The 24,467-nt window shown below is 38.9% G+C and overlaps 4 protein-coding genes across 8 annotated transcripts; 1 reads left to right on the forward strand and 3 right to left on the reverse strand.

The window, feature by feature from the left end:
- Positions 1 to 726: 726 nt before the first annotated feature.
- Positions 727 to 5,763, reverse strand: LOC131320308 (vacuolar-processing enzyme). The gene is made up of 9 exons (XM_058350973.1): positions 5,274 to 5,763; positions 4,894 to 5,058; positions 3,796 to 3,952; positions 3,322 to 3,407; positions 3,027 to 3,226; positions 2,068 to 2,116; positions 1,576 to 1,785; positions 1,177 to 1,383; positions 727 to 1,074 (listed from the first exon to the last, which is right to left on the reverse strand). Exons 1-9 carry the CDS (start codon positions 5,478 to 5,480, stop codon positions 892 to 894), a joined length of 1,464 nt encoding a protein of 487 aa, XP_058206956.1. The 5' UTR covers positions 5,481 to 5,763; the 3' UTR covers positions 727 to 891.
- A 2,236-nt stretch (positions 5,764 to 7,999) lies between these two features.
- LOC131320309 (two-component response regulator ARR12-like) lies at positions 8,000 to 14,370 on the forward strand. 5 transcript variants are annotated; one of them, XM_058350976.1, is made up of 7 exons: positions 8,000 to 8,934; positions 10,814 to 10,966; positions 11,382 to 11,747; positions 11,838 to 11,914; positions 12,389 to 13,148; positions 13,218 to 13,624; positions 14,126 to 14,370. In XM_058350976.1, the coding sequence occupies exons 1-7, from the start codon at positions 8,796 to 8,798 to the stop codon at positions 14,216 to 14,218; spliced, it is 1,995 nt and encodes a 664-aa protein (XP_058206959.1). In that variant the 5' UTR covers positions 8,000 to 8,795; the 3' UTR covers positions 14,219 to 14,370. The 5 variants fall into 5 exon arrangements, with proteins under 5 accessions (XP_058206959.1, XP_058206957.1, XP_058206958.1 ...); XM_058350974.1 differs by having other exon boundaries at positions 12,389 to 13,624; XM_058350975.1 differs by having other exon boundaries at positions 11,382 to 11,738; positions 12,389 to 13,624.
- Positions 14,371 to 14,419: 49 nt separating this feature from the next.
- On the reverse strand, positions 14,420 to 18,130 carry LOC131320311 (uncharacterized). Its single transcript, XM_058350979.1, has 3 exons — positions 17,748 to 18,130; positions 16,102 to 16,125; positions 14,420 to 15,014 (listed from the first exon to the last, which is right to left on the reverse strand). The coding sequence occupies exons 1-3, from the start codon at positions 17,938 to 17,940 to the stop codon at positions 14,713 to 14,715; spliced, it is 519 nt and encodes a 172-aa protein (XP_058206962.1). The 5' UTR covers positions 17,941 to 18,130; the 3' UTR covers positions 14,420 to 14,712.
- A 1,079-nt stretch (positions 18,131 to 19,209) lies between these two features.
- LOC131320312 (uncharacterized) lies at positions 19,210 to 23,213 on the reverse strand. The gene is made up of 10 exons (XM_058350980.1): positions 22,728 to 23,213; positions 22,321 to 22,501; positions 21,903 to 22,036; positions 21,712 to 21,824; positions 20,945 to 21,068; positions 20,697 to 20,852; positions 20,216 to 20,368; positions 19,968 to 20,047; positions 19,821 to 19,870; positions 19,210 to 19,705 (listed from the first exon to the last, which is right to left on the reverse strand). Exons 1-10 carry the CDS (start codon positions 23,106 to 23,108, stop codon positions 19,572 to 19,574), a joined length of 1,506 nt encoding a protein of 501 aa, XP_058206963.1. The 5' UTR covers positions 23,109 to 23,213; the 3' UTR covers positions 19,210 to 19,571.
- Positions 23,214 to 24,467: the final 1,254 nt, after the last annotated feature.

The following is a 24,467-nucleotide window of genomic DNA, read 5'->3' on the forward strand; positions in this document are numbered from 1 at the left end:
TTTGTATGTGGTTTGATCCGTTAAAAAGCTTGTTAAATCTACTTTCTAACCGAAACGGTTCTTATTAAAAATAATCTGTACATCAAAATACATAATTATTTTACCCTCAACAGGTCGAAAAACAAATCTTTTGATAAGACACTTGTATCCCTCACATTTTAAATCAGATCAAATCGGATCAAGACCAATTACATAATGATAAATAAAATTTCGGAGTACTAAAAGATGATGGAGACAAAGGATGAAAATAATAATGTTTGATTTACGAAACTTAGTCCAAAGGAGACCGATTCAAAGATCATCGAACCAGACAAAAGCTTAAAACGGAAGACGACTACAAGATTAGAAGCAAATTAGATATTTTAGAGATACACACAAAGTCAAACACACAATTGTGAACACGTCACAAGGTCTTGCAGAGTCAGAAATTTTACTTAGTGGGGTTAAAAAAATAGATCATATACAAGTTATTTTTTTTAAATTGGCAATCCCCAGAAATAACTAAATTCTTTGGTTAATTATAATGTACATCTAAACACAAACGTAATTTTACTTTTCATTTGATCTAGAAGACTTGTTATAGTCTGACAATGATGCATCACAGCTTCAGTCGTAATTATAATTGTGTTTCGAGTTGTCTGATTGATGTGGAGTCAACGTGCATCGTGTAAAACTCACACATAACGGACAACTTCCTTCGTAGTTCTACCGGAACATATGGAAACTATGCTTATTCAACTTCTTTAGTTTTGCTTATGTACAATCATGAAATAGGAGAGGTAGTGAAAACACAGAAAACAAAACTAAGTTTAGAAGTATGTATAAGCTCTTTATATGTTACAAACTGACATGTGCAACATTGATCGTCACCATGTACCTAAGTTTCAACAATCAAGCACTATACCCTCTAAATGAAGGATGCCACTGGCCGGAGTCATGTCCTCCACATGCAACCACACAAGCTTCCTCCATAGCGGCCTCCGACACCCCATTGTTGCATATGTTTGCAAATGCTCGCATGTGTTTCATGCCATACTGGGTTAATGACCCACAATGCTTCTCAAATAATCGAACCTGTGTTTGGTAGCATTATAGTGATTAGTCCTTTGTATAACTAGTGAGCTACGATATCGATTTCAAATTTGGTCAAAGAAATGAGGAAGAGGGGAAAATTACCATTGATTTGAGGCAAATCCAATCATCAACAAGGGCCAAACCAGGTTTTCTCAAGGAATTGAGGGTAGAAGGTCCCTTTTTGGGTCCAAACAGAAGCACTCCGATCATGTCTACGCTACCATCTAAGTGATTACGGTGCATCACTGTTTCTGTGATCTCCTTGAGAAGAGTTCTCTTATTTTCTGATCCCTCTTCAGATCTTTCGTACTGCAATATATAGCAACAGATTTAGATAGCAAGACTGGAATAAACAGCTTCCGGTTATAAAACAAACAAATTTAAAATACGCCGGGAACTTTAAGCATTGCTTACAGTTAGTTTGGCTTTTCAACTTTCCAAATAACATTGAACATAATTTGGAATGTCTACAGAAAATATCATAGAAAAGACACTGCTCACCCTTTGCCACAGGAAAAGAAGATCTGCGTCCCTTTGGTTAACAACATCCATGGGTGTACCAAAGTAAATTTCGTTTACCGGAAAGTTCTTAGTGGCAGGATCGAAACCTTGATACAGATAAACCCTTTCACCTTTGATGCTCTTATTCCCATATTCCATCACATGGGATCCGGCGTTATATGTGTTGTAATTTGAAGTCCTCTCCTTCACCTGCACAAGTAATGCACAATCGCATGCTGGTAAACAAGGTTATAGCTACTTATTGAGTTATTAAATTTAGACTTGATGTTCTGCCAGTATGGCCTTCAAGTCCCACATTTTACATAGTTTGTGGAAAGTGGAACATTCACTTTCTGTCTCAAAAGCACAATGCCATGCTTTGCACAAACCTCAGCCATATTACGCTTCTTTGTTTCCATTGGGCAATTGAATCATGCCGTGCCTTAATGACAAGATAAACAAGGCTCTTTGATTCAAAATTTTTGGTCTTACCTTGGTGTACTGATGTGCTAATGTTTCTTTCTTTAGATTGTGGGTCTCACTACAGAAAGAAAACAGCACAAGTGTAAAAATCTGTTACTGCAGAGAACGGCGACAAAGAAAACAACGAAAAAGCAATAAACATGTAATTTTCCCCTGTAGATCGATTTAGTCTACAACAGTTTCAGCTACAGAAACTAACGCTAACTTATCAGCGTGGGACTTTTCGGGTTGGGATTTTTGACATAATGGGCTTTTCAGATGAATGAATATACGAAGTACTTTTATTTAAGTAAATTTTAGGGGGAAAAAAACGAAAGAAGAAACAAGTGAACTTGAGGATGCTTTCCAAAGCACAAATGAAAACCCTATGTGCATTTGCAATTACGGAGAACAAACAACTATTTAGTACCCATTGAAAGACAAAGGTGTAATGAGATATCTAGGGAGGATTCAACTTGATTTCCAATTCCCAGAATAATGGCAAAATTTGACCTTCACCTTGCAGCTGTCTACTCTTGAGAGGGTTATTATTTTCAGAGTTTGGAACAATGCCTAAAAACTTAATGTCATCATGACAAATCATACCATGCACAATATATGCGCCCATAAATGCAATGGCAAGTGCTTCCGAGGATGAAAAACACAAATATACTTCTTTTAGTTTCCAATTTGCAGTCTTGGACTCTCAACTAAACTATTTTCCCCAGATTCTTTTTGACTGACTCCGTGTTGCATTTGGTGACATGTCATATATATTTCTGCTTTGCAAATGGCCCCCCAAATACAAACTCCATCTGTCTTTTTCAAATTAAGGTAACCTTCAATTCCATGCCAGGGCTTGAAATTTTGGGTTCCATGCAAAACATATACTGTAATCTCAATGTCTAAAGTCTAAACCAGCTTACAGTGTTAAGTTTAATTCCTAAACTGACCTCAGTTTTCCTCTAAAAAGTTGCATCAACGCATACCTGTCTTCCATCCAAGACACGCTATACAGATCCCCTAAACAAGTTATGTATTCCGGAGGAGGAGCAGGTTCCATCCCGGGACAATATGTTCCCCAGCTACTCTCCTCTGCATTTGATGCTGTTGTGACGTAAATGTTGAGATCTGTTGGCATCAAGCCTTCAAAAACACTACCACTTTCACATGCTTCAATATACAACACCTACACACTCGTCATTCCAGTCATGGTAAATATAAAAACAACTATGCTATTCCACATGATGAACTCCAAAGAAACGGAAAACCTCAACAACATACCATTTCTTTGTAGCTTCCAGATGCGTGTTTCTTTTTCAAAACCTCTATGAAATCTTTTGCATACAGAAAAGGCATGTTTGGCATCCCTACAAACAAACAGGAAATCATTGCAAGCAAGAAATTTCTCTATAGCCAAAGCATATTTAATCCCTAAATTGCTATATTATATGGCTGTAAGCGGTTATTTTCATTTCCGTTCCTATTACTGGCAAAAACCTTTATATTACCACAAATGGTATCGATGATCATGACACAAGAATGAAGGTCACTGTTGTTGATGCCTAATGCACTTTAGTCTCATTTTATTTGTACTGCATTTCAACCTGTTAGACCTGGGGTTGTAATTGAGACAACTAATTCATCACTTTGACTGCTCAACATTTTCTTCTTGTTGTAGTCAAGATGCTCCGTATTTCACTTCACACCAAAGACATGCAAGGTTATGCAATGAAACAATACAACTATAAAACTCACCAAGCACGCCAGGGCCACCATGATCAGAGTAGTACAAGAAAATCCTATCATTGGGTTTGCTATCCACAACCTTCCCACTTCCACCTTTCACAGCTTTTTTATCCCCCAGAAGCACTGCGTACAAATTCTCCACAGTGACATGCTCGCCAGTGTAATCCTGTCACCATAGCCCGAATACCCCAGTCAGTACATAAATCAGACCAACAAGGGAAACGCAAATAAAAAGCAACATTAATGTCAATGTAGCAAAACATTAGTTTTCCACTTGCAACACGCCCTTCTCGTCAGATTAAGCAACATGCGTCTTTCATTACAAACAATGAAACCATCAGTAGTACATAACTGGAAGTTTGATTCTAATTTGGATATGCATTCAAATATTTAAATCAAATCACAGTTCAAGGGCAAGCTTGATTGACGGGATTTGAAACGAAAGTTGATTACAACCCAATAGCATATTTCTAGCCTTTGTATTCAAAACAGATGGCATCTGTGGTGTACCGCAGAATCTACCCAGACCTATTGGGTACGAAGTAGATTTTTCTGTACACTTTTTCGGCATTGTAAAACATTTCTCAGGATTACATATACATGTGGGTTGAAAAACCAATCTTATTAACATCCTAGAAACATGGACATACAACTCATTCCAAACTTGGTACTGTCAATGCCCTCAGTAATAGTCCAATGGAATTATTACCCATTATATCCCACCATTGAAAACATGACCCAAGATCAAAAGTCCTAATCATTCGCTCAGCTAGATAGGCCATAGGAAAGAGAGGTTATTTCTTAAGCATTAATACTACTAGCTTCCAAAGGCAAGTAAAAATATATATGCGGAATGCATGCAATGCAGATTCTACCGAAGCATGACGAGTCGTCAGATACAATGTTATCAATAATTAACCATATAAACCAGTGACAAATTTCCACTTCTTTTTTTTTTTTTTTTATCTGCAATTTTTCAATTACGACAATGCCGGGTTTCGAGGTACTTAATTGAGGATTGAATAGAAATTGTACTACCTCTTGCATGTGTTCTCTAGATTATAATTGAAATTAATTTTCGCAACTAGAAGAGGAACTTATACGTACCTTGGGCACACCAGCATACACATCTTGGCCTTGTGGATGATTAATTAGAATTCCCTGCCTCGGATTGAGTTCACTCTTTGCAATATCATCATACATGAACACAACTATGTTCTCGTCTTTCAAACCCCCTCTCTTCAGTATTTGGTACGCATGACATACATCCGCCTGTTTTTTTTTTTAAATCGGCAAAGAAAATTTGATTATTTTCAAATCATTAATAGGAAAAGAAATGCATCGAGAGAGCTTCGAATAGTACATCCGCCTGTTAATTCATAATAATCCTGTATATATGCACCACCATAATTACTTGGCACTGGTAAATACCCGAACCAAAAAAAGAACAAAAATAAAAAACTAATCTTTTGTTCATGGTAATTCACCTGATGCCTGTAGTTCCCATATCCCAACGAACCCGCGACGAGAACCGCCCATCGGGTGCCGTTTCCTTCGGGTCCATCTTCCTCCCCTGGCATCCGGATCACCTGATCCAACCGGTTCAATCGCCCGGCTTCCAAAGGCAGTAGTAGTACCCCTAGTAGGAGAAGCAATGCCACGGTCGAGGCAATTTCATAGCGTTTAGCCTCCATTCACAGAAACAGTAGTACCGAGTCTACCGACCCAGAAAGGGGATCAAAGAAAGAATAGTAAAGAGAGAGATGGAGGCAGCTGCTTGGAGAGGGAGAGAGAGAGAGAGAGTATGTAAAGTTGTAAACATGACCCATAGATAAACGTAATCTGCATGTGTGAGGTGCCTGCCATGCAGAACGTGGTAACGACACCTGTGAGAGTCATGATCAGGAAAAACAAAAGACACCTGTGAGAGCCCTTATTCATATAATCTTACAAAATATGACGTGCTCTGTGTTCTCAATTTTCACACTGTGCTCATGTTTCGATCCTCACTCTGATGGATATGATAGTAATTTAAAATGTGTTTCAAAGACATTTTTCACTCTTGCGCTCACGAACCCTGCATGCAAATTATGTGACTGGCCCCCAAGATATTGTAAATTAAGCAGGTGGATGCTCTTTGTTTGGCTAATTTGACTTTTGTGCGGCTCGTGAAACGGCAGTGCGCCTGTGCATGCCTTTGTCTTTTTTTCATTGAAACGGTCCAATATCTGACATTTTTCTCGTGGACGGTTGTCACCCAATTCGTCAAACACTACCACCTTTTACGGTAACCGTGGTAGGGCCAATAAACGAGTAACGCTGCTTGAGTTCGAGCTCGTGTCTGTTCATTAAAAATTGGTCCGAAATCGTTTTGTTACATAAACAAGGGAGACACTAAACTTGAATATTTTTTAAAAGTTCATTAAGTTTTCAAATTAAGCGCCTTTAACAAGCTAGTACTGTGCAAGTGCAACTTATATTGTATAAAAAATTTAAATTATTCAAGATTAATTCGTATTTGGCTCGATTAAAACTTATTCAAGATCGGCTTGTCTCATAAACAAGTTGAATATATGTTTTGGAACTCATTACATTTTAAAACCAAGCTTCAACTCGTCTTGTGAATTTTCTAGTCCAAGCGTGAATGACCTACCTTTGACGAACCAAGGAGAGAGTTATTAAGCTCCAACTAGGGCTGCAAACGATCCAAGCCGCTCGCGAGCCGCTCGAAGCTCGGCTCGATAACGGCTCGGCTCGGCTCAATTCAAGACACAAACGAACGAGCTCGAGCTAAAATGTTTGGCTCGTTTATGAAACGAGCCAAGCTCGAGCTAGTCGAAACTCGGCTCGAATTGGCTCTCGAGTCCAACTATATTTTATATATATATATATATTTGTTTCATAAACGAGCTGAGCGAGCCGAACTCGAGCTCTGTAAGTAATCATAAACGAGCCGAGCGAGCCGAGCTCGAGCTCTGTAAGTAATATATATATTTGTTTCATAAACGAGCCGAGCGAGCCAAGCTCGAGCTCTGTAAATACATCTCGAGCCGAGCTCGAGCTCGAGTCCTGCAGCTCGTCACGAGCTCGAGCCGAGCTCGAACACTCTAAAACTCGGCTCGGCTCGTTTGCAGCCCTAGCTCCAACCATAAAACAATGTACTAGAGATAGAATCCCTTTACAAGAAACAAATTTACAGCACCATATCCGAGAAGAGATAAACTTATTCAAGTTATTTACAGCAGCAACCAATCGCGATTATCCAAAACTGTTCTGCACGGTCCGAACCTCAGTTTTTTTTAAAAACAAATTGAACCGTCCAAAACATTTCGAACCGGTAAAATTTACCTCTGTAAACTCATTTTCACAGAAATCTCCGTGGTAGAAACTTTATGTCCATCTCAAAACCAATTGGCAATGAGTTGAGAGGTCCCAGATGTTATTAAGTGATCACCCATTCCACTCCCAAGCAATGTGAGATTCATTTCCTTAACATCCCCTCACGTGCAGCCGCCGCGTTTTGAGGTCTGTCACGTGTGGTCACTTTTTGGATCCTATCATCGTGCAGCCTTTTCGCTGTTCTGTCATCGCGGGGTGTGAAATAACATTTGGGACCTCTCCATTCATTGCCAATTGACTTTGAGATGGGTATAAAGTTTCCACGTCCGTAAAAAGATATGCTCATCCAAAAAAAACCTATCATTGATGTTCTATATGCGAATACTGTTATTGATGCATTTATGGCCGTAGCTTGATTGAAGTGGGTTGAAATCTTGTAATGGGCCCCGAATCACGCACCTTTCCTAATCAAATAAAGGAATTGTTCTGATGTAAATGGCTTCCCACAGAAGGAAAATTTCCATATCTATAGCATTTAAAGCAGTAGAATCAATACCCAGATTTTGTTCAGATTTTCTTGTTGCAATTTACCCATTGAGTACCCCTACTTTGACTGTAATACCCTTCTAAAGCCTACGTTTCCCAATTATTCTTTGTCTTTTCAACACAAGGGCATAGGATGAAACCCAGCATATCCAAGAGGATCATTTTGAAAGAACTTTTCAAAGCAGCATTCTGATCATTCGTAGGCCACCACCACCAAACTTCTACGGTCAAACTAAATCGTTACCATTGATCTGAACCCTTGGTCACTAGAATCCCTGATCAAGTACTTGGATATTTATTCCTGTGCTCCAGATCTCTTTTACGGGTGCTTGGTTCCCAGTTGTGATTAAGTCCCTGTTTGGAAATCCAGAAAACCTTCTTCCTTTCCATTTTTCTCTCAACAGAAGGAAATCCTGAGAACCAGCATCTTTTGCAATTCGTTTTCTCTTCAATGACCCTTTTTTTTTTGTGCAAAATGTTTCATTTTATTGATTCTTTTCCATTTGGATGCTACACTTAGGGTGCCACTTTAAATATATAGTCTTATTCAATTTTCGTATTCGAGAAGTACTTGAAAACTACAAAAATCACCAGAAGAGGAGGAAAAAATCACTCATAGGACAAGATTAAGACAAAAAAAAAAAAAAGAAGACTTTTTAAACATTTGAATTCCCAAACGGGGTCTAAAGAGTTTAGGCTTATTGAAGAGACACACTATACAGGAGTATATTTTATGAAAGTCTAACACTTTCCAAATATGCACATGCCTCTTGCCATATAGTAAGGAGCAGAGAAAAAGGTCCTAGGATGAGTTTTGAAGGTCCATTGTTCGTGAAAACATGATGCACATGCGACTATACCATATTGGAAAGAGATCTCTATTGGGAATTAAGCAAAAAGATAGATAAACAAGAGGGAGTTGTTGGGTTGGAGCAATCATTACCAACGTGAACAGCTTTACTTAACTCCAGTCATTCAATCTATTTCTCCATTTCCTCTCTCTCTCTTTCTCTTCACTGAATAATTGACCCCCTGTTTCGATACTCAAAACTCCAACTTTTGCATTTTGATTTCTGGTTTTTGTGTATACTGCCGTCTGGGTTTTGGAAATTGCTCTTCCCAAGATGACTGTGGAGGAAATTAGAGCGAGATTAGGGTCTGAAAACGATAGATTTCCGGTGGGTATGCGTGTTCTTGCCGTTGATGATGACCCAACTTGTTTGAAGCTATTGGATACCATGCTGCAAAAATGCCAGTACCAGGGTTTGATTCTCCTCTCTTGTGTTTGATTAAGGCTTGTTCAACTCTTAACCTAATTGGGTTTCTTGTGGAAAATTGATCCAAGTTCTGTTGATTTGTTGCATTGTTTGTTTACTGTCCCGTCTTTAACAGCCCTTTGGATTGAGGGATTTGATAAAAAGAAAAAAGAAAAGAAAAGAAAGGGTTAGTTTCTTGCAGAATCACTCATTTGGATTGAGTAATTTGACGAGTAATGGAGAGAACTGTACAAATGTGATACTGTATTTGTTAATTGGCTCCTTCCCCTTTCTCACCAAATCTCACCCAATGGCTCCCCTTTTTTATCACACCCTGTCTCAAAATCCAAGGAGCTGTAATGTGTATGTTGATTTGAGTCACACGGTGGCAATTTCTTGTGAATGAACTTTTGTTTTCTATTTCATACATATTCTGAAGTAGTTGGGGTTTTGAATGGCCGTCGGTATCCGATTATTTTTGTCTTAATTCCATAGTTCTATATTTGGATTTGTGTACTCACTCTTCAAATGTGAGTTAACTCAAGTATGTTTTTTCACTTTTTTGGGTTGTTTGGAGGATTTTGGAGAGAGTGACAAAAGGGTTGTGATTTACTTCGGTGGCTACATTTTCTCAATTCTTCAGGTTTAATCAGTCGTATATTATTAGCTTTTAATTTGAGGGATTGGAGATTATGACAATTCTGAACTAGATTTTTGTTGATTCAGAATATTTTTGTTAATATCAAAGCACAGCAAGAAATAGGTGTTTTCAGTCATAACCCTAAGAACCCCTTTGGATGGAGGGATTTTATAAGAAATGAAAGGGTTACGGTTTCTGGTCAAATCTCATTTGGATAGAGTATTTTGACAAGAAATGGAGAGAAAAGAACGAAAAAGGATTTTTTAATTGGCTCTTCCCCTTTCTCACAATGGTGAGATTAGGTGAGAAAGTGCTCCCCTTTCTTATCTCGCCCTTTCTCACCATCCCAAGGGGCTGTAATTTTCTGCGCTTTTCTTTTCATGCATAATTCAATTTGAAATCCCATTTCACAGGTCCTGTTATCTCCAATGTTCTAAATGGCGCTTGGCGCTAGTAGGGCGGAGACCCACCTCCAAGCGCCAAGCCGCCTAGGCAGCGCCAAGCAATTCGGCCTTTTTTTTTTTTTAAAACAAATCATTATCCAATCAAACTATATTCTATGTATCCATAATACAAGTTCAAAGTTCTACATAACCATAATGCAAAGTTTAATGTACAAACGCAAATGAAATTAAGTGGTAGCAACTAGCAAATAAGTTGAATAAGACAATAAGTAGAAATAAACGAGATCGGAGATCCCTAATGCCAAGTTCAAAGTTCATCTCCTTCCTTTAACTCTTCTCCTCCATACCCTTCCAAAACTTAATCTCCATTAGTTTAATACTATACATTTTAGGCCTCCAAAGACGCCGCCGATGCCGCCAAGGCCGCCAAGACCGCCTAGGCGGCCGCCAAACCTCCTTGGGTGCCAAATCAAACGCCAAGGGGTATTGGTGTGGCGGCAGGGCACCTCCAAGCGCCTAGGCGGCCTCGGCGGCCGCCATTTAGAACACTGGTTATCTCTATCAAACGTCAAAAATACTCTCTATTCTATTCAACTGCTAGGGTACACTACATGAGTTAATGGTGCTCTATCATCTCCCTTTGTTCCCATTCTTGTTCTGTATGACTTTTGGGTTTTAGTAGCAGTGCGTTTTTTTATTGCTAATCCTGTCTCGGTCATCATGCGTTGAGGTTCTAGATCTCTTGGTTGCCGCAAGTAACTTCTTTCATTATGCTTCTGGGTTTTTCTCGTAACCAATCAACCATAACCGTTACTTCGAAAATGGTTTTGTGGTCTTTGCAGTTACAACGACCACCCATGCTAAAACGGCGTTAAAGATGTTGCGGGAAAACAGGAACAGATTTGATCTTGTTATAAGTGATGTGGAAATGCCAGATATTGATGGTTTCAAGCTCTTGGAGCTTGTTGGTCTCGAAATGGACCTTCCTGTCATCAGTAAGTAGGAATCCCTTACATCATGTCTCATTTTGCACATGGTATGTGTTTCATTTTCATTGGAAATCATCGATTTCTTTGTCATGTTGATATTCAAGCTATCCAACGCCCTACTTCATGTGCGACCTATTTTTAACGTGGAGGTGTAAACATCCACATATAAAGGGTGCAAAATACAAGTGGAGAGCTAATGGAGGTGGAGCCGCTGAGGGACCTAAATTCAAGAACCTTGATAAACCAAAGTTCTGAGAAAAAAGATGTTAGATCACCGCTTGTCTCAAAAGCTTAAGATGTTAGGAACTCGACCCATCAATGCATCAGGCTATCCAACAAGTAATGCATATGACTAATTAGAAATAGTCTCCCAAATTAATTTGTTTAGATTGAATTGTTTACTCTTTGTTTGATGTCTCAGTGTCGTCGTGTCACGGTGATACCTCTTTTGTGATGAAGGGAATTACACATGGTGCTTGTGACTATTTGGTGAAACCCGTTCGAATTGAGGAGCTCAAGAACATCTGGCAACATGTAGTAAGGAGGAAGAAGTTGGAGTCCAAGTCCTCCTGCCTAGACAAGGATCGCCAAGAAAATGGAGGGGGTGGAAAAGGGCATGCACCTACTGATAATGCGAATGGAAAGCTCAACAGAAAGAGAAAGGACGAGGAAGAAGATGAAGATGAAGAAAATGAGGACCCGACAACCCAGAAGAAGCCTAGGGTTATTTGGTCCGTGGAGCTTCATGGGAAGTTTGTTGCAGCAGTTAAGCAATTGGGTATTGAAAGTGCGTCCTTTGGAACAATGATTGTGGTAGTATTGTTATGCTTCTTTTGTTGTGACTGATATCAGCCTTTATCTCCCCTTTCTGATGCAGAAGCTGTCCCTAAAAGGATCCTCGACATGATGAAGGTCGAAGGAATTACCAGGGAAAATGTGGCGAGCCATCTCCAGGCAAGCACAAACCTTTTCTTTTCCCTCCCTTCTGGTGTTCCTTGAACATGTTTTCTCTTCAAAGTAAAAAGTTCAAATTCGATTTTTTTTTTTTTTAAAGGAAAAAATTCAGGAATTCTTTCACCTAACGAGTGGCGAGTAACTCACAATCTAGAATAGACTGGGTAAATTTGGTGAATGTTGGTAGCCAATCGCCAGTATGCAAACCACTTAGCAGAGATTTATGAAACAATTTGTAAAAACAGGAAAACCTACACTTGTCAGTGTAGATATACATGTATGTTCCGAAGCTATTTTTTTCTGTAATTATGTATTCAAAATGTCAAGAATGAACCTAGTTACCCTTCTTGAGAAACCATAGATTATGGTTATGGTTTTGCTCGACGTTTTGGTTAGTTGCGTAAGTTTTTAGTTATACTCTTGTTGGTTTTTATAATGATGCCAATATGCTTATTTTCTTGGGTTGTGCTACAGAAATATAGGCTTTTGCTTCGAAGGATCAAATCCATGGAAGATCAGAGAGTAAACATGGTTCCTGAACTAGGGGGAAAAGATTTTTCCTCAACGCCGATAAATTCATGCCATGGACTTGGTGATTTTCTAACATTTTCTGGAAATGGGAGGTTTTCAAACTCCGGCCTATCAGGATATCAAACTGGTGAAATACTTGGTAACCTGAATAACCCTCCTGGGATTAGCCTCCATAACCTTTCTTCTTCTGCACTACTCCCACAGAATCATGCCCAGAACTTGAGTGATTCCAATTCTAACCTTGGGATGCCCTATTCAGTTATTTCCCCAGCAAATTACAAGGACAGGTTTTTTCAAAGGAATCCAACACTATTGAAGATTGACCAATTCCAACAAACTAAGTGCGTTTCTGGCATTCCAGAGTTCAATTCTGCTTGCATTCCAACAACTTTTGCGGATAATATAGTTCCAGTTAGTGGCTTAAGCAACTCTCTAGCTTGTGGCTCAAGGAACCCTTTGTTTCTACAGGGAATTCCGAAACAAACACAAAGTGGGGGACTATTTGGTAATCAGTCCAATTTGAAAGTGACCTCTTTGAATACAGAACCTTTGAATGCTGGAATCAGTGGTTCTAATTTTCTGGATAACAGCAGATTCAGTCACAACTGGCGGAACACCATTCAGCTATCAAAATTTTCACCTAATCCTTTGTCATTGAGTGAACAATTGAATGTTGATGTGCCTCCTAATAGCTGGAGAAATGGTAATTGTTCAACTGGCTTTCAGATTCAAAGAAACCCAGTTGATTTTTCTTCTACAAACACAATTTCAGCTCCCATGCAGGATTCAAGAGGAGAGATTCAGCGTCGAACAGGCTTGGTTGGTGATTTCGCTCATGGTACAAATTTAGCTACAGACCTGAGGTGGGGAGAACATCAACAGGATCATACCCAACACCCGAATGAAATTATGGTTCCTCCCAATGCTGTTATGGGTCCATTAGGCCAGGTTTTGGATCAAAACTATGGAGTATGCAATAGAAAGAGTGATGCGTCCTTGGTCAGCCATAGCAGCTTTTCAGATCTCCTGCCGCTTAGAGATATTCAGAAATCTGCCATGGACTCGCAAATGAGGTCAAGTGAAGACTATCATTTGGAGCAAACAAAGTCACCGGGAAGCTTAGGTCATGATGGTTACGACGACTCTTTGGATTATCTAATGGATGCAATTAACAAGCCGGTATGATTATATTTCTAGCGTTTACCGTGTGGGTTTTGGATTGTATTACTCATGTTAAGATTCAATTAGCCATGCAACATCAGACTCTGATTTGGTGGTAAAACTTAAGCTAATTAAATACTTGTGGACAGAGGTTCGTACACAGTAGACCACCGAGATGCAACTCGGGCAAGTCGTATACCTTCTGCCCAAGTTACATGCTTACCATAATAAAGTCAATCTTCATTCCGAAAGGGTCTCCTTTTTCGAGATGAACTAGGGGGTGCAAAAATCCCCTATAGGATGAATACTTTAAGGGCCATCTGAAAGATATTTGCAAACTTACTTTCTTTGGTTATCCATGATCAGAGTAGTTCTTTGGCTCTAGCTTTCTCTTTCTCCGATTCTAATTTAAGCTATGTGATGTTTGTTTTTTCTTCTGGAAAGAGCTGTTATCTCCTGCAATGTTATTTTCTGGATAGGAAAATCCGCCGTCTCTTACATATTGTATTTCCTTTACAGGGACAAGATCTAAGTGAGAAAGTGGATGGAGAATTTGAATACGATGCTTTCTTGGAGAATAGGGAGAGCCGCAGCAGTCAAGTCTACCCATGAGGAGCTTCGTCATCATCTAGTTGCTTCCCAGAGAAATTATTTGCTTCTGCATTATTTTTCCCCTTTCTGTTTTTACCCTTCAATTAATCCCTTGAACCAAAGTGTTATTTCACATTTGCAATTGCTAATGCCATGCTTGCTTTTTTATCTTAGTTCTCTCATTTTCTCTTGGATCCTGTATTCCTGTTGATACAACAATGATTATACACATCCTGCAATCGCATAAAGTACTGTCCCCAAACTTGAATAAATGGGGAATAATAGACTGACATGATTTGCAAGTGATACAGCTGACAATAGAGATCTATGGATATAAGGCCATTTGAGGCCACATAGGAGTTACACAACAGAGACAGATGAGTGCGCTTGCGCACAAAGATCATGAATGTGCTATAACAGGATAACAAACATGGAGCAAATTTGCTTCCTTCTAATTCATCCAGACAAGTACTCCTATATAACAGAACCAGAACCAACAATATCGAGTGTCAAACTTATTCCCCTTCCCAACCCAGTTGACGGGCTCTTCGCTCCCACAAGGATGTTACCTTCTTTTCCTTGAGCCACAAGGCCTCAGACCGCTCTCTGGCCTGCTCACATGTCTCCGTGGCAGTGTTGCATTTTTCAGCCTCTTTCTGGTACTGAGAAGCTATCCTTCTGGCTTCTGCAAACGTAATGTTGATATGGTGGTTATGTTCTTTGCTAACAGTCTCCCTCAGCTTCATCTCCTCCGACAAAAGGTCCACAAACTGCTTTCCCATCTCCTCTTTGAGGTCCGGATCATCTCCTCCACAGTCTGTTTCCGATCAAAAACATCATTTACTTTTCAGTGATCGTGATTTCAAAAATGTGGAAGAAAGAAGTTATCTTAATGATTCAATATACAATGAAACAATGTATCGCGCAAAGAAAAAGATCCAATAGAAAAAGACAGAAAATCCACCATCTGCTATGCCAGAGCTCATAGAAAGCGCGACATGCCAAACGACATCATAAGTGGTGGAACAAGCATCTGTTGGCTGAGGAAAGCAAATAATGTAAATAAACTCCCACACCAAATTTTTATCCACCAGCAGAGATGATTTTCCAAATTTCTACTGTTTTCTCTTGATCTCAAATGAGATTTCAAAAGGTTCGATACTATGTTTATTATACAGTACACCTTCTCTGTATGTAATTCTTTATTCACCGCCACTACTAAGTTAAGGCCACACGTGAGATAAGCGTACGGCCATTGTGCCCTTTTAACAGTTGCTATTCACCTGAAAAAACCACAGGCTCATTCTTTGGACCTCTGATTTTTCAGTTTCAAAAACTAAAGCTACAACCCTATACAGTTGGAATTATCCCTCTCTCAGCAGATGACCAAAACTTTCAGCCAGTTTCTACTTTGAACATGCTAAACCAAATCACCAAGAAGTAAAATGGATCATAATTCATAACACAATTACAAAACATAAATAAATTCCAATGACCAGTTACGTAACAGCAATTTTAAGCTGTCATCGCACTAACATGATCCTTTTTTTTAATCGGCAAAACACTCACTCACAAGATCCTGCTTGCTTATTCTAATACCTTTCAAGGGAAGACAACATGAAAATCTTCTGCAGAAACATGCACAACCCTCCAAATACAACTCCTATGCATGAGAATTATGAAGTTTCATCTGTGCTCATGATATCAAAGAAAGGAGTGTAATCGGTATTTCTCCACAAGAATGTCATAAGGACGGAAGAACAAGAACAAGGCAATGCACTTTTTGCTTTCTTAGTATAAACCTCATAAAACATCAAAAATGGAAATACAAAACGTGATGTTAACAAATCACAGAAATAACAAGTGAAGTAAGAATTGATAAGTTTGGGGGGACGAACTCTAACCTGTAACAGAAAGATTGGCCAAGCCTGCAAAAGAAGAAATCATACGTCAATAACACTGCAAATAAACCAAATAGAATGTAAGACTAAGGATTAACGAACTCCCTAGTAGACTTCATTTTAACTTTCAGACAGAAAGTAAACTAGAAAGCACAAGGAAACTAATAACACAGGATGCTATATTTAAATTGAAGGTGATCGCAAACAAGTTCCCCTGAGACCTAATGGAATAAGATCGCATGCTACTGACTTACCGAGTAGAAAAAGAATGTTCTATAACAAATAACACCAACAAAATAGAACTAATGACTCTCAATTTCCACTCTGTCAAACTTCTAGAAGGAGATGGGCCATTGACAGGTCAAATTGAAGGTAAAGAAACAACCCTTCACCACTACTGTGGGACACAAACACACACACCCCTGAAACCTGGGGATGCACACCCGCAAATCTGGAAAGGCAGCAAGTGTTGAAGTTCATGTCATACTCATTTCAGTCATACGACTAGTAAAATTATTACATCTACAATCTCAAAGCAAATTTATGGAAACATCTCAGTCACAGCAAGCATAAAAGAAACTTTGATGTATTGCACCACTTGCATAAAGGATAAAGAGGACATCTTCTAACTAGCATATAAAATATTTTAAGGATTGTTAACCAGACACATAGTGAAAGCCACACTAATTCTACCTGAAATTCCCGTCACTGCATGAACTAATCAAGTACTCTCCTAACCAAAAAGAAAAACAAAGCTCATTTCTCTCTCGTGATGAACAAGAATCTTAAATAAAAACCAACCTTTGTGAAAACCGCAACTTGTTCAATTCAAAAGAAGGCCTTTTGGTTGGACAAATTTATATCAGCACTCCATTTATCAACTATTTTAAATTTCAGAGCTTGTAAACTCACAAACGAGCCAATTCAAGATTTTTGTGGCCAATAAACTAAACCAGTGTATTAAAAAAGATTACCAAATCTTGACTTCCATGAAAAGTACAAAATGGTTTCCTTTATCCCATTCCCAGTTGACTGGACTCAACACATTTTGGGGAGAACCAGCTAGCTCTAGGTTCGAGTGGCATTTCTCCCCAAACCACAACTCATCCGCTGAGATGATCAAACAGTTCAGACCTCCACTTAGTTTCACCAAAGCTTCATCCTGGTCATGGGTAGAGATTATTATAGTTCTACAGGTGGAAGAAACTGTGGTTTCCGCTTTGGGAAAAGAAATGGTTTAAAGTGAAATAAGAAATAAAGCATTTGATCGTTTTATTGATAAAATCAAACTGGATACAATTAATACCCAAAGGTGTAACTGGGAACGGAATTTTTCAAACAAATTCAATCGGCAAAACTTATGAGATCAGATCGGAGAGCAAAGCAGATCACGCAGTAAAATCCCCCAAATAAATAGCAAAAACGAGATAGCAAAAATGGTCCGAAACCCAGAACGACGAAAACCACGAATTTTCTTCTAATTAACATGTGAAAACAAAAAGATCGAAATTAAAGAAGAGATTCGAATTGGGTTTAGCTTAAGAGACCTAAGAATCGAAAAATGTGAAATGGGTACCCTTCAATTTGAGTCTTCACGACAAAAACCCGAAGAAAAACATGAATCAACGACAATGAAAAGATGTTGGTACCAGGAGCAATCTTGATGAGGGAGAGAGGAGGAGGGCAATCACAAACGCAAGGGCTGCAAACACTAGAAGCGCCTGTATGTTTTAAGCCTTTCTTGAACTTCCAATAAAGAGCAGGACCAGAGACGCACAGAGCCGATACCACTGCGAAAACTACCAAACAACACCTCAAACAAGCCCCCGATCGCCTTGACATCTCTCTCTCTCTCTCTCTCTCTCTCTGGAGTGCGAGATCTAGTGCATTGTGTGATGCGTTCACAGGTTTTACGTCTATGGAGGAAGTCAGTGGGTTGATGGGTTCACATTTATGAGCTGTGAATCAGAAATTTTTTTACCGGGCAAAGCAGGTACAAAGTTTGGTACTGTAGTAAAGTTTACTAAAGTAGAACAGAATTGGCAGTAGTAGGGCTGTCACTTTTTTGGCAGGGAGTCGTCGATAAGTTCCGGAGCTCAATCTCAATCGTTCAAAAGTGTTGCGGAGTTCAATCTCAATCGTTCAAAAATGTTTCGGACGATTCGGATCAAAAACAATCTATTACAACTAATAGATTAACTATGTGAATAAGTTATTCTCTTTTTTTGCAACGATGTTCTAGCCAGCTTGAACGTCTTTCTATTAATTAGTACCGAACAAATATCCAGTGACCATAAGTTTAAAATATTTAACTTTTGTAAGATTCAAACCCGTAATCTTGCCACTTAATTGTTTTTATGTCCACTTGGCTTAACCCCCGAAGCTATGGTTGCCACTATTTACGAGTTGTTTGAGAGCAATTAATTTTAAACTTTTAGATCTTGAATAGCAAATTCCTACAAAATTTTCAGAGTATACTAATCAATATTTATAAATAAATAAAAATATTTGAATAATAATGAAATTGAGCTTTGTGTCTCAATCAATTGAGGTCGGCTTATTTGTAATAATGCGCAAATGTGATTTTGCAAAAAGTTTAGGTGCATGTAAATTTTTATTGAGAATTCAAGAAGTTTCTTCACGAAATAATTTTTAGATTTTGCATTCTTGGCACCCGACATATGCTTAACTATTTGTGGTGCTGCCCAGTATACCATTCTAATTGGATTAGGAATAAATAAACTTATCTTTTCCCTTTGTTTAAGAGAATTTTCTCACAAGAATGATCATATTTTAAGTGTATGATGTCTATTTATCGACAATATGGAGTGGAGTGGAGTGTTAATTTTTATATTGATAATGTCTCAATAGAGATATTTTATTTTACTAACTAAAAAAATCATCACAAAGTGAATACTTTTCAAACTTATATATTTTGTTATTATACGTGTGTATAATGTTTGAAAGATTAGAATAATTAATAATTGAGCCAGTGTCGACATGGTGAAAATGTAGTCAAATGATAGCGATAGCAATGCAACTCGTGCATGTCTGTTACCTCCATTTTATTTATTTCAACCTGTAAACTATGACTATCAATGCAAATGATCATTATTTTATTGTATTATTTTAATCATAATTAATCAATAATTTTCCAGAAACTTTAATGTTCCTTTACAAAGTACGATTAGGCACAGTTACGGGCACATGCACTACTTTGGTGTAGGCTTTAGTTACAGGCAGAAAAATTTGAAACAACAAATTGTTGCAATCCCATGAAAAGCATTCTTTAGCTCCACCGCGAACAACAGAAGCAAAGCAAATGGACCAGAGGACCCTCTAGAGGAGGGGTGAACTACAGAGGTGTAGACGTCTCGGATCGCACACTACACCTTTGTAGTGCACCCCTGCACTACAAAGTCCTCCGTTCCAAAATTTACGCATATTGGCTTGAAGTTAACTGACGAGATCGTTTATCGTTCTTGTTTAATATCCCTATAGTACTCATCTATCCATTTCTGAATTATCTCCACTTCTTGTCTCCTCTGCTGAACCAGCCACTCCGGATCTTCTTTCGTTGCTGACCGGAAATCCACATGGTGAGCCCCTAAATGGTGAAAATTTAACGAAGGATCAGAATAGGCTAAACGCAGTCAGTAAATCTTTCGACAGATGCGAAATGGGGAGGCCTAAACTGATGAACAGATGACTAGCTCGCTCACCTTTTTCAGTCACGAGCGCTGTAATCGTAGCTGATATGTTTTTCAGCACACTGGATAAAGAATTGATCGGACACTTTTGTCAATTACAAGTGCAATGATAGTAAACATGTGATCGAAATTCAAGCATTTAAATTGCGTTGAACTGACCCGCCTCTGCTCCAAGGGTCTTGCATTCCATTGGAAAAAATGATGTTGCCGCCTGATCTCTTTAGCACTTGCTCGATTCTCTGCGTTCATAGGAAACATTGAGAAAAGAGATGACGATTTGGATAAAAACCTAGTACAAAATGGACTTTTGTTTAGTTCCATCTTTGAAGCAACCACAAGGAGCAGGATAAGACATTTGTGAAGGAGATGGAAAAGAAGAAAGATAAAAGGAAATCCTTTTAACTCACATGGCCACCGTATTCAGTAGTGATCCAATGTGGGCAAGGCGTAACACCATATTTCGTCCAGCAATTCTCTGCAAACTCCTTGTAATCGTAGGAAGACGGAGGAAACATGCTTTCATTGGAACAAATCATTGGCATTACCATCTCCGTACATGCCTGGAAAAACAAGTACCCAAAATATGTTCTTGTTTTTCCACATTTTTTGGACACAGCAACATGAAATTCTGAAGGAAATTTTCGTACAACATGCATGCTATGAAAGAAGGAACACCGTTGAAAACTTGTGTACAATCGCAGGTTGTTTACCATGGACTGGCTCCATCGTTACGATGCCATGATGTCTTAATTGGCATTCAAAGCCTTGTATCAGTAGTCATTTGAAAACTGGTTTGACGATTCCAAACGTCACATTACATAGCCCATTTTCAGTAATCTACTTAAACAGAAACAATTTGTGGTGTTGTATTCTGAGTTAACTATTTACCTGCCAGCCCCAACCATGGAGGCCATGAGCATCAGTCCCATTTTCCACATTGAAGCATTTTTCTGACCGGGAATAGTTATAATACAAGCTTGCAGCTGCAAAAGCTTTGCTAAGCTTGGTAGCTCCTGGTGAGATTCCATCGATAATCTTGCACATCTTCATTCAAAATAGAAAAGTTCTCATTTGAAGATACTGAAACTAAATTTGGAATATTTTTGGTTGATGCAATGAACTTGCAATAGACGTACCTCATGCACAGGATAAGCAGGTAATGGCATCATGAAATTGGCTTCTGTTGGGTAATTCACCATAGCCGTGTAAACAAACGCTTCCCATAACCAGTTTCGAACTGAGTACATGGACTGAAGGTTCCTGAAACTCGGAGAAATTATCCACGTAAATCTAAGAGATTGAACAAAGGACTAAATTAATAATCGAACAAGGAATACTACTTGTGACCGCATTTGACTTTTCATCAACTGCCATTACTACACGTTAGTCATTTCAGCTCAGAATTCCGCCGGAGAGTCATTTTCCTTCCCTCAAACATGTGATCTAAGTAAAAGCTATGAATCTCTAAAGCTCATTATGTTGGGGAACATGCTTTTAACCTAATCACAATAGAATAAGCACAAGAACTTTATTTGGTAGATAAAGATATAAGAAACCATTTCTTTCCCAATGGAACCAAGAGCTCCAAACTGATAAAGAATGATTCAATGTCTTACGTATCTACAAACAAACTCGTTTGACCCACCATTTGCAACTCAAAGCTTTTGGTTCTAGTTCAAGATTCACACATCTTTTTCCACTTGAGGCCTTCTGAGTTTGAACTGTGACTCTTGTTGAGTTGAATTACTAAAAGCCTATTACATGGGACGGTTAAGAATTAAGTAAGAGGAGAAAACTCCACATGGTGGGTGCATAGACATGGAATTACATTAAAATTCCGTGAAGATAGCTATCCATTTCTTCCCTACTCTTTTTCGATTTCGATTTTTATCACTGAACTCACTTGCAAGTTCTGAAATTTTTGCTGAGTTCAGCCAACCCTTCTTTTTGAGCTGAAAGAGCTTCCAGTTCTTGCCAGCTCCCCTTGATCACCTCATAGCAATTCAAGCTCGCATCCTGCACATGTGCATTAATTATCACCACTAGTGGAGAGAGAGAGAGAGAGAGAGAGAGAGTTTGTTTTCCAACACTGACCTTGTAATCCTTGGTTACACCATCATAGAAGCTGGACCATGGGGTTATATCATCAAACTGCAATATCGGGGCTGAAGATGCTAAAGCTCCAATTGCCATATGAGGATATTTCAGTCTAAACCAAGCAGCCAGCACTGTTTGAGAGAGAGAGAGAGAGAGTATTATTGTGAACAATGATAAAGAAGTAACAAAGAATGGCATTAATTGCTGTCCAAAGGCTGTGTGACATATTATTGGAAATAAATGCTCCCAGTACAAGAAAAATCCATGTCAACAATGGAAAGCATAAAAAAATGTGGAGAATCCAAATTTTCACAAAACCTCAAGGACAATCTCAAAGATCAACCAAATGTCAGACCAAATCATCTCATAAATACCAAAAACTGAGTGTGTACGAAGGGACTGTTTCTCAACTTACTTCCTCCATAAGACCCACCAAAGACAACCACAGGGGATGCCTCAGAAGAGTGGTTCTTCTTCAAACTCCTAATCAAAACTGCGAAGTCTGCCAATGCTTGCTGTGAATTCAAGTATCCCAGTGTCTCTGCAGATTTATAGGAATCCTTCCCAAATGGCATCGATTCTCCATAAAACCTATGCTGTAAGTAAATATCACACACACAAACAAAGACTAAGAGATTATGGAACTTGGGTTCAATTCTTTAATTTTCCATGACTACCCAGATAACAAAGCAACAAATATCTTCAAAACCCATCAAAGTTAGAGCAAATTATATTGGGAAAAAAAGCAACAAAAAAGGTGAGTGTGCTTATTTTAAGAGAAACCCAGATGGTGATTTTTTACTTAACAGAACACGGTCATACTTCAATGAAGACAAGAAGAGCATTGAATTTGGGGGCAATGTCAAGCATAAATCCAGTGTTGGCCGCAAACCACTCAATATTGCCTTCATTGCCTGTGTAGACAAAGATTGGCCCCCCTTGGCGCCAGTAGTGGTTGTTGACGAGGTACTTTTGGTAGAAGATTTTGGAGCTCTGGGGTTGGAAAGTGAAATGGTCTAGGAGCTGAGGAAAGTAATGGGTCTTGAATGGAATCTCTGGCTTTTTTGAGGGCTTGTCTTGTTTCCGCAGAGAAGATTGATACGTTGTTAACCTGGGAAAGAACGTTGGGGTTGATTGTGTTCTTGGTATTGTTAAAGATATGGTGAGGAGAATTAGGAAGAGGAAGGGCGAAGATGAAGCCATGCTCTCTCCTTCTCTCTCTTCTCCCTCTCTGTTACTTTTTACTGTGAGAATGATTCAGAATAATTGGAATACGAGTACGTTGTTTTGTACTCCCACCATCTCTTTTACGTTGGCTTTTTGTGGAGTTTGTGCTAAATTAAAGTTCTTTAGCGTGGATGAGGGTGAATCCGTGAGCTTTTTGCCATCAGACTGGAGCATGGGCCAACTGGCCTCTTGTCTTCATCTACCTACAGGAAGTGCCAAATGTGGTTAGTTCATGGATTATCAATACACGAATGATTTGAATTTAACGTGCCAGATTTTGAACGAAACGGTTCGAATAAGGTTCACGACGAGGCCCACTGAAAGGGCATAACAAGTTACCCTTGTATAGCTAGTTATATAATTCAGTCGGACTAATTGCGAAGTTATAGCTAGTTATTGTACGAGTAATCATCATCCTAATAAACTCTACCGTCAAAACATTTTGAATGATATTTGTAAGCCCATAGGCCCAGAAACGGCCAATTATATCTTGCACTACGCAAGCAGAGAACGCAATTGAAGGAACAAAGTCCAATTATTTAGCTACAAAGAAGTCACTCAGTTCCAAGAGTTTACAGTAATGTAAGTGACTACTTTTATTTTTTGTGAAGGGACAGAAACTGGGCCACGACCACGAGCATTGTGCTTTTAGCTCTGATAACTTGACGCCAAATAGGTACAGTACAAACAAACAGAAGGCTCGAAGGATGGGATTCTCCCCAACTGCTACCCTACTTTTCTCAGTTTTTGAGTCCAATAATTCAGTGGTTTGTAGAAAGGAAAGGTCTAGGAACATAGATTTAAAAGTTAGAAACACAAATTTGGATACAAATTATGTCTGAAATCGTTCGATTCATGTGTGTATTTGTGCATTAAATATTTTCCGATATCGTTGTATTCGAGTAAATATACCCTAGGACTTATGGGTTGGTCTAGATGGAGAACCCCAGATAAGATGGGATCCCAATTGCCGTATTGGGCCTATCTGAAGAGGCTGAGCCCAATCCCACATCATATGCTGTAGCCTGTAGCACAAAACTGTTCGAATTCGGGGTCAAGTTCATTTTCGAGTTCAATTATTTTATGAGCAAATAGGGTTGCTCGCGGTCCGGTTCGGTTCGGATTTTTAAGAATTCGAGGACCAAACCGCTAGTCACGATTTTTACAAAATGAAATTCATGTCCGGACCAAAAGTCCTACGGTCCGGTTCCAATCCGATCCGTGACTCACGGATCGGTTACAGTTTTGTCCACGGATTTTCCCCACAATAAAAGGGAAAAATGTTACATTCAGAATTAACTTTAACACCACTGGAAAGTACTTGTTACATAAACT

The sequence above is a fragment of the Rhododendron vialii genome, chromosome 3a (genome assembly GCF_030253575.1).
Source record: "Rhododendron vialii isolate Sample 1 chromosome 3a, ASM3025357v1".
Taxonomy (NCBI): Eukaryota; Viridiplantae; Streptophyta; class Magnoliopsida; order Ericales; family Ericaceae; genus Rhododendron; species Rhododendron vialii.

Coding starts and splice junctions, on each gene's coding strand:
- LOC131320308 (XM_058350973.1), bottom strand. CDS start 5,480: ATGGAGGCTAAACGCTATGAAATTGCCTCGACCGTGGCATTGCTTCTC. Junction 3,227..3,321: donor CTGGAAGCTACAAAGAAATG/GTATGTTGTTGA, acceptor ACGAGTGTGTAG/GTGTTGTATATTGAAGCATG. Junction 1,786..2,067: donor TAGCACATCAGTACACCAAG/GTAAGACCAAAA, acceptor TTACTTGTGCAG/GTGAAGGAGAGGACTTCAAA.
- LOC131320311 (XM_058350979.1), bottom strand. CDS start 17,940: ATGTCAAGGCGATCGGGGGCTTGTTTGAGGTGTTGTTTGGTAGTTTTC. Junction 16,126..17,747: donor CCTCATCAAGATTGCTCCTG/GTACCAACATCT, acceptor CTTCTTTTGCAG/GCTTGGCCAATCTTTCTGTT. Junction 15,015..16,101: donor GGCCAATCTTTCTGTTACAG/GTTAGAGTTCGT, acceptor GATCGGAAACAG/ACTGTGGAGGAGATGATCCG.
- LOC131320309 (XM_058350974.1), top strand. CDS start 8,796: ATGACTGTGGAGGAAATTAGAGCGAGATTAGGGTCTGAAAACGATAGA. Junction 10,967..11,381: donor AATGGACCTTCCTGTCATCA/GTAAGTAGGAAT, acceptor TTGATGTCTCAG/TGTCGTCGTGTCACGGTGAT. Junction 11,748..11,837: donor TAAGCAATTGGGTATTGAAA/GTGCGTCCTTTG, acceptor TTTCTGATGCAG/AAGCTGTCCCTAAAAGGATC.
- LOC131320312 (XM_058350980.1), bottom strand. CDS start 23,108: ATGGCTTCATCTTCGCCCTTCCTCTTCCTAATTCTCCTCACCATATCT. Junction 21,069..21,711: donor AAAAATTTCAGAACTTGCAA/GTGAGTTCAGTG, acceptor TCCGAGTTTCAG/GAACCTTCAGTCCATGTACT. Junction 20,853..20,944: donor CTGCTTATCCTGTGCATGAG/GTACGTCTATTG, acceptor TTTTGAATGAAG/ATGTGCAAGATTATCGATGG.